At 27.8% G+C, this 9,157-nt stretch overlaps 1 protein-coding gene across 1 annotated transcript; it reads left to right on the forward strand.

Moving 5' to 3' along the window:
* The first annotated feature begins 3,705 nt into the window (after positions 1–3,705).
* LOC125832380 (transcription factor BEE 3-like) lies at positions 3,706–5,228 on the forward strand. The gene is made up of 6 exons (XM_049511521.1): positions 3,706–4,087; positions 4,226–4,345; positions 4,466–4,531; positions 4,644–4,712; positions 4,804–4,881; positions 5,033–5,228. The coding sequence occupies exons 1-6, from the start codon at positions 3,719–3,721 to the stop codon at positions 5,159–5,161; spliced, it is 831 nt and encodes a 276-aa protein (XP_049367478.1). The 5' UTR covers positions 3,706–3,718; the 3' UTR covers positions 5,162–5,228.
* The last annotated feature ends 3,929 nt before the right edge of the window (positions 5,229–9,157 follow it).

Consider the following 9,157-nt stretch of genomic DNA (forward strand, 5'->3'; position numbering starts at 1 on the left):
TATAATGTCTTTTTAAAAAAAGTATTATAGTTTAAGGGGATAATGATGTACTTTTTAGAGATCATCTATATAGTGTTTTATTATAGAGCAAACTACATAAATCTCACTAATTTAGATCCTAATTACTAGAATTCATGATAGTTTCGAAAATTACTTCTTGTACCATATTTCTTCCTTTAAATACATGTATCATTACTCATCAGATACATGTAGGGGTGTGCACTATTCAGATTAAACCGAATAACCAAACCAAATCAAACCAAATTTTTATTTGGATTGTTTTTTTGGTTTTTGGATTGGTTTTGGATTAATAAATTACTTTGTTTGGTTTTTTGGTTTGGTTTCGGATTTTAAAAGATAAAAACCAAAAAAACCCGAATTATATATATATATACTGCGTGGAGTCGCGTGGTGTGCCACATAAGTCAAAAGGTGTACAAAATTACAAAAAAAATGAGTTCAAGGGGGGGTAATAGGACCTTAATTTAGTTAAGGTGTGTCTCTGTGATTTCGGTCATAGTCTAGGGGGTACTTGTGTCTTCTCCCTTTTATGTTTGAATTACATCTATAAGGTGTGTTTCTGTGATTTCGGTCATAGTCTAGGGGGTACTTGTGTCTTCTCCCTTTTATGTTTGTATTACATCTATAATAAGTATACTTATAAGTATTGTGTTTTAAGTTTTACTTATGATTTATATTAGAAAGTATATTTAAGGGATTAAATATTATTACTTTGGTTATATATGTTATTAATTATTGACATAACCGAATAACCAAATCGAAGAAAGCCAAACCGAATAGAGGAAAACCAAACCAAACCAAATTTATTTTGGATAGGATTGGGTTACACTTTTACAAAACCAAAACCGAAAATCCAAACCGAATAGTGTAAAACCAAACAAAAAAACCGAATGCACACCCCTAGATACATGTATCCAACAATTTTAAAAATCGGGATACATGTTTAATTAATTCACATGGACAGTTAATTAATTATGGAAATATTAATCAAATTCCTTAATATAAATCAAGGAGTGTATCTTTGTTTAATTAATTTCATTTTATTACTCGTTATAATAATAAATTCATTAATATTATTAATAAAAGACAAAAACATGTATGTCTTGGTTATGAAATTTGATTAATTTCAACTTATTACTCTTAAAATAATAAATTCATTAATTTGATGTATTTATTATCATTATATGATGTATCCAATAAAATAAACACTTAGATACATTAGTGTACGGTATCTAGTATTAATTCATGTATCTATTTATACGATCTAATATTAAATTCATGTATCTAGTATTAATTTGATGTATCAAGTATCAATTTCATACGTTATATCCAACAACATGTATCTCGAATACATATTGATAAGGAGATACATTTAATTATGTGTATCTAAATATAAAAAGTAACTGAAACACATGAATTTAGGAACAAATCACGATTGTAGAGTATTTGTCTATCATTAATTGAAAAAAAAATCAAAATTAATACCCAAGAAAGATTAGATACATGCATACTTAATAAGATATACCGATAAAACTAAATACATATAATCACAAAAATTATGTGTCAGATACATCGATAATGTATCAAAAATATGCGTAAATCTCCATTTATTGAAACTTTTCGATTATGTTAGTGGTTGCTCAGGAAATCTCACCACGGCGGTGTTTGCTTCACTTTTAATTTATCGATGTTGCTCATTGCTCGCTGCAATTAGATCTAACGGACCTCCGCCAGATCAACCGAAAAATCAACATAAGCACTCCTCCAATTGAGCCTTTTGACCTCCAAATTGTCTCCAACGTCGATGTGATCTCCGGATAGTTATAACAATTTGAAAACGAAAGGATATAGATTAATTATATGAATATGCGTGCATTGATACATTTAATTTAAGGTAAGAAGCAAGAAATTGATGAACAACTTGTACATAACTTCTGGTTGGTGGCCGCATAAACAATTTTAGGAGTAAAAATGTTGACTAATCGTTAATTAGTAGGGGTGGGGGGAGATATTGATAGGGTTGGAGATTGGTTGTTATTAAAACACTAATTGTGGATTCTAAATATAAAGATAATTAATCAATTCTAATTTTAAGGGATGTGGTATCTTTTATTGTATGTTAAAAAATATATGGTATAAAATATTAAAAGTGATAATATATGTAATTGTTTAAAAGTAAAGGTAAAATGAGTATATATGGTGCTGATATATGTCTAGGTAGTTTTTCCTTTATTAGAGTAATTATGAGAGGTGATTGTCCCCATCTCGAATCAACCACTTTGATAGTGATTATTAATAATCAAATGAAGTGCATCCATATCATTCTCAATCTTTTAATATGTCTTATCCTTGTCCCTTTTTTTCTCCAAAACTTTATTTTAACTCATACTACCAAATAATACTATACTGTCTATAAGACTATAGTTTTTAAATACTATACTGTCTATACCTTCTTGTCCCCCCTTTTTTTTTAATAAAGTTAAAAATACATGTCTAAGTTTATATTTTGATCTTTATACTCTGAATCTGTTACTAATTCTTTTCTTTATGGAGAGGAAATAAAATTTTATTTAATATTTATTGGAAAAGGGACCAGCCCACCAAACTAAAGAGAAAAAACATAAAGCCACCACTAAAGTTGTTTCAAATTTTTAAAAAAGACACATTAATTTTGTAATCGTTCTATTACCTACTAAACAATTTTGAACAAATGTTATTATATCATTTTTTTAGAGTAACTTTCACATATAACAAACACAAAATTCATATTTGTATGTTATAGCAAAGTTTGCATAATTGCACTCCATAGCAAACACATATATGTATAATTCGCTATACATATACAAAAAAATAGTTGTATATATAATTCGCTATACATATACAAAGAAGACAGTTGTATAATACGCTATACATATACAAAAAAACAGTTATATATATAATTCGCTATACATATACAAAGAAAACTGTTGAAAAGTAAAAAAAAATTATTTTTAAAATTGAGGTGTTTAACGAAGCTTTAAACGAGAAATGAATAAATTTGAGGAGTTTTAGAAACATTTTTCAAAAACTAAACAAGATAAAAAAATAATTTACACTTTTAGAATATCAGTGTAACTATAAAATATTATTCTAAAAATATTTTTCAAATTGGTTAGCTAATCGAAATTACCCTCTAAATATAATTTTTTTGATAAGGAAAATCCGCAATTACTATTTTGTTGAATGTGTACAAGGTAAAATCTTTGCTCCTATGCAATAGCTTGTAAATCACATAGGAGAAGTAATCCTCCTCACTGGAGAAGTCCGATCCGATGAGCTAGACCCAAAAGACAAAATATACTTTTCAAACCAAGCAGATTTTAAAAGTTTAACCAAATCGACTTATTATATATTGCTAATAATTTGCTGGTTGGAAACCAATGCCTGAAAGTGGGTCCCATTGTAATTGGATATATCTCCTGAATATTGGGTCCAGCAAGGGGAACAAAACCATAGAAGCTCAAGATTCCACGTGGCCTCTAAAAATGCTTCACTTTTTTCACTCTTTAATTGTAATATTTTTTATAAAAATAAAAAATCAATTCAAAATTCAACACTCCATGTTCCCTATATATATATCACTCATCACAAAACTCTCTTATCACAAACTAAAAAAACACACACAACATAAAGGACCAGTTCCTTCATACACACAAAAATGGCTGATCATCAATTCAACTCAGACATACAAAATTTTATCACAAATTCACCATTTTCTCTATTAAATTTTGATTCGAGTATCGATTTATTGAACCAATTTCCAGATATGATGAACATTCCTTGTTCATCAGACATGTCAAGTTTCAATATACAGAGTTCAATGGAATTTTCGAATGATAATGTTTTCATTCAAGTAGCTGATCAGTTTCCAGGAAGTTTACAAGAAATATTTCAAGGAAATATACAACAAGAAAGCCAAAAAGAGGAAATTAATGATAGTAAAAAAAGGAAAATTAGTGATACTCCTGAAAGCAGCTCAGCTTATTCATCCCCTGCAGCTTCTGCTACGGGGAATAAAAGAAGAAATGTAAGTTAGTTTTAAATTGTTACTCTGTTCGTTCCAATTTAAGTGTCTTAGTTTAATCAGACACTAAAATTGGAACAGAGAAAGTACTTTGTTAACGATCAAATTAAATAAATTTGTATGTTTTTAAAAAAATTGCAGACTAAAGGAAGAGGAAATAGAGTGAAAAGTGATGAAAAGGAAGAAGAAAAACCAAGAGAAGTGGTTCATGTTAGAGCTAAAAGAGGCCAAGCAACTGATAGTCACAGCTTAGCAGAAAGGGTAATTAATTAAGAATATATTCTAATTTTTTTAATAATTATTTGGTAAAATTAATTGTGAATTATTCAATAATGTAAAAACTTGTGATGATTAATGTAATTTTATTTTTATATGGTTCAGGTTAGAAGAGGAAAAATTAATGAAAGACTTAGGTGCTTGCAAGATATTGTTCCAGGATGCTACAAGGTATATTTATATTTATACTGATAATATGTAGTATTACTTAAACTCGAAAAAATAATTTTAAAAAAATAGAATTTTAATTGACTAACAATTTTCCATTTTAATCATATTCCAGACAATGGGCATGGCGGGAATGTTGGATGAAATTATTAATTACGTGCAATCCTTGCAAAATCAAGTTGACGTGAGTTTAATTTCCATAATTACTAAAAAAAAATTGAATATAAAAAGATAAAAACAAATAAATTGATTTATTTCGAATTTGTTGGATCCAGTTCCTCTCCATGAAACTTACCGCAGCAAGCTCATACTACGATTTCAACTCGGAATCTGACATTCTCGTGTCATTGCAGGTAATTTTTTGCATTTTTTTCTATTTAATTGTATCAATACAACAAATAAAATTTTACATAATACATAACCATGACTACTTAAATCGTGATTTTTTTTTTACTTTTTGTGACTGACTAAAAAGGAACGATCGGAATATTTTTTATGTTGCAGAGAGCAAAGGCACATGAAGCACTAAAAATGCAGAAAATGATGAAGAAGGAAATTGGATGTGAAGTGATGTCTTCAAATCAAGTTGGCCCTAGTTTTGGAAGTTATCCAATGTTGCCATACAACACCTGAAGATTCCCCCCAATTATTTTTTTATTTTCAATCAAACTTTTTTTCCACTTGGTGCTATACATTTGTAATCTTTGTACACATTGGAAAAAAGAAATTCAGACATTTATATATTAATATACTTGTATTAGGACTCACTCATCTTTTATGTGGGTACTTAACCAAATTATATGTAGTGAATTGTTTGATTTTCTCTAAATTTCTTTATTGGAATATGATTAAAATGAAGAATCTATGTTGAATTTGATTACTTCTAGCAATTACTTGTCTTATCTTGAATTACGCTTTTGATATCTTTATTATGTAAATTAATCGAAAGGAGTAACTCAAAAGTGCTCGAATTGATGTAACATGAAATCTGATAGGCCAAAAGTTTCAGGGAGGCAACAAAGTTCACAAATCTTCTAATTGACACTAACAAATTGTTAGTAACAAGCATATTAACAACAATGAATGTGTTAAACTATTAGCAGGAGCAGAAATTACAATCATTATAAAATTGTAGTATTTCAAAAAAAAAAATTGACAAATTTATAGACGTACCATGAATTTATAATTTATTTTTATTTTTACATGTGTAACATTTCCCTACATCAAAATAGGCACAAAGAAAGATCAACAAATCGAACTAACATACCTAAAACAAAAATAATTCCTCTGTAACCAATCATCCATAATACTAAAATTCAGAATATCTTTTTACTTGTTACAAAGTCAATAGATACTTGTTTTAAACGAGTGAATAGTTATATCTATAGTCCAAAACCTCATTTTTCACCTAGTTTTTGAAATTACTTGACTACTAGATCTACACAACAAAATATAATTGTTTCTCTGTAGTTGAAATCTCATTGTTCAATTATTATTTTCACATAAATATCTTAATCATATTCCTATTGATTTTTTATTTCTTTGTTAACTCAAAAGGACAAAAGGATTGTCCGTCTGATATATTAAACTTTCGCTATGTGTAAAATTCGAGATAATTCCACAAAGAATCGAATTATTATAAGGTAAATTGTTAACTCAAAGGATCACATCAAAATAGCAATCTTACCTTATCCAAAAGCATGTGATTAAACTTTGATTAATTGGACATGATGAGATGATGTGTTTGTATTGCTTATTCATTTTCCAACTAAATGATAAATTATAACAGCCAAATTTTCTTTTTGACTTGTTGATCCTCCAATGTAATGCTACCAAGCAAAACCATTAATGTCCCACTTTATTTTGCTATATAATTATAATTTTAATTAGTTGCAATCACTTGAGAATATTACCATCATTTTCATATCCAGTTAATATCAACTAACATAATTATGGTTGTCAAATGATGACCATGTATAGAAGAGTAAAAATAGCTTGAATGGACACAAATTATTTTATTTGAGTAAAGATCCATAAAGTCACTTTTTTCCACTATAAATTATTTGAGGATTATTTCAATTGAAATAATAATAGTTTTACTACCAATGAACGTGATAAAAGAGATGAGGTTGTGTTTGAGTTCTGAATATGAAAAAATTCTTGATAGAAAGTGTTTCCCTCCGAATGGAAAATCAAAAAAGGAAATAATAATCATTTTCATTAGTACATCTTCAACATTTTTTTTCTAAGTAATTACCGTTCATGTTCAAACATAATTTTAATTTTCAATATTTCAACTTTAATTTTTTTTTTTCAATTTCAACCAAATATTAATCGAATCTAAACGTAATACTATCGTTGTCTTCAAGATGTATAATGAAGCTACTCATTGACCAAAAAATAATAATTGCATAACTGGATCTCACAAAATGTATATAATACACTATTTATTTATTTTCCTTTTTCTTATCGCTAAATTATTTTCTCTTATCAATCTAAATTTGTCCCGTCTTATCACTTATGTTTGAAACGTTCTCTCTATTATTAATTAATCAATTTATTTATAGGTACCAATGTAATATTAAATTTAATTAATTATGTTGTAAATTGAGGTTGACTTAATCCTCCTATTAATATATTTTCTTCAATTGAATGTGAGCTTTTAATCCCACTACTATTGAAACACTTTTTCAGACATATGCACGAACCTTCGAGGTTTTAAAAGATATGTTCACTTTTATTCTTTTTAAAAATAAAATAAAATAATACACATGGATGCATTACACTAACTATATACACTTTATTAATATAAACAACGTGGAATATTACGTAAGAGATTTTCTATTAATAAAAACACAATTAAAATCACACCAAATTCAAGACACCAACCAGCAAATCTTTTTTAAATGGAACAAAAGTACTAATATAATTAATTATAATTAATTAAGTGGATACATCAATTAATCTAAGTTGTTGAAAGGGTAATGTGGGGGCCATTGTGAAACAAGTTAGTAAGTTAGAGGGCAACAAGTTGTAAAAAAATGTTTTTGTAAGAATAATTAAACAACAGTATGTTTCCATTTAGATGTAAAGGAAACATCAAAAATGACCCTACAATTTAATTGAGTGTCCATTCAGGGAACAACACAACTTTTTTTATTTTTTCTGACGAGAAACCAACAGCTCAAAAATCCAAGTCGGTAAATCCTCGTTTCAATTTATGTGACAAGTTCAGAACGTATGGGTCAAATAAAAAATAAATTGATATGAATTTAGACATAAAAAGTAAAATAAAAATTACTAGAATTATATGATAATTATACAAATATAAGTATTGCAGTTAATAATTCACCATATTTGTTAAAATTTAAGGAATATAAGAAAAATATATTTGATAATTGATTACATTTTTATAGTCCATACTTAATAAAATCAAAATAAGCAGGAATACTATTTTGACGAAAGATATCATATATGTGATTTTATTTGAGATATTAGAACATAATGTTAATCCACTTTCGAGTTCTCTGGTACGAAATAAACCACTCAAATAAGTTCATTTTTGGGCCAAGAATAAGATTAATTCAACATGAATTATAGTTTTTACAAACAACCTAGTAAATTTATCATGACACGCCAAATTAAGGACCTATATTCACCCGAAATAGTTGTAGTTTAAAAAGTTACACAATATGACGATCATTTGAGATTTTTAAAGCAAATACGCTTGCATACACTTATTATCAATGCAGAGACAATTAGACAAAGATGTTGTATATGCATGAATACATTTATTAACCGTGCAAATTCAATGTATTCAACTACAGAGAAATGTATTGTATACACCCGAATACACTTATTATGTTAACAAATACAATATATTTCACTATTATTACGCCCGCGAATATAGCTAATGTATTTCTGTTGCTTGCGAATACATTATATCCACTATAATTTAAAGCAAACTATTGCTACGTTTCATAAATACACAAACTATCACTATATTTCGTAATTACACGCGGCATTATCACCATACACAATTTTTTCTCAAAAATGAAATAGACACAATAATTAGGTAGCAAGGACAAGAAACTCAATAAATTGAAATGTTCATTTGTTTTATTAGAACTTATAACACGCAATATAAATTGTGACTTTGTAGCCACTAAACTGTGCTTGAGGGACTCCAAAACAGTAAATTAGGGGATAGAACATAAATCTGATGGATGTTGCCAATTCATTGGCTAAATGATTAATTTTGAGAAAGATTGCAAATGACAAAATTCCAAACCCCCTTTATTCCTATTTATAATCTTGAGGACCCCTGACAAAATTCCAAACCCCCTTTATTCCTATTTATAATCTTGAGGACCCCTTTTTTTCAAAATCCCAAATAAAAAACAAATAGAAGAAATAATTTGATATTATTTATTTGTATAAGATGTAAATGTTTTAAAGGCAGATACGTTGTATGAGACAGCTTGAAATGGACAAGTGGGGTTATAGGCCAAAAGAAAAAGGGTCAATTATCCAAAATTTCACTAAAATGTTATATAAGAGATTAATGAACCTTCAAAGCTACTTTTGTTTTTTCTCAATTCCCACTAAGATAGAAAGAAAAAAAATGAA

Source organism: Solanum verrucosum, unplaced genomic scaffold (assembly GCF_900185275.1).
Source record: "Solanum verrucosum unplaced genomic scaffold, falcon-dt-bn FXZP01000009.1, whole genome shotgun sequence".
Classification (NCBI taxonomy): Eukaryota; Viridiplantae; Streptophyta; class Magnoliopsida; order Solanales; family Solanaceae; genus Solanum; species Solanum verrucosum.

Excerpts from the sequence above, each read along its gene's own strand:
- LOC125832380 (XM_049511521.1), top strand. The coding sequence starts at position 3,719 with ATGGCTGATCATCAATTCAACTCAGACATACAAAATTTTATCACAAAT. Across the intron at positions 4,088-4,225 it reads CGGGGAATAAAAGAAGAAAT|ACTAAAGGAAGAGGAAATAG; the intron begins GTAAGTTAGTTT and ends AAAAAATTGCAG. Across the intron at positions 4,346-4,465 it reads GTCACAGCTTAGCAGAAAGG|GTTAGAAGAGGAAAAATTAA; the intron begins GTAATTAATTAA and ends TATATGGTTCAG.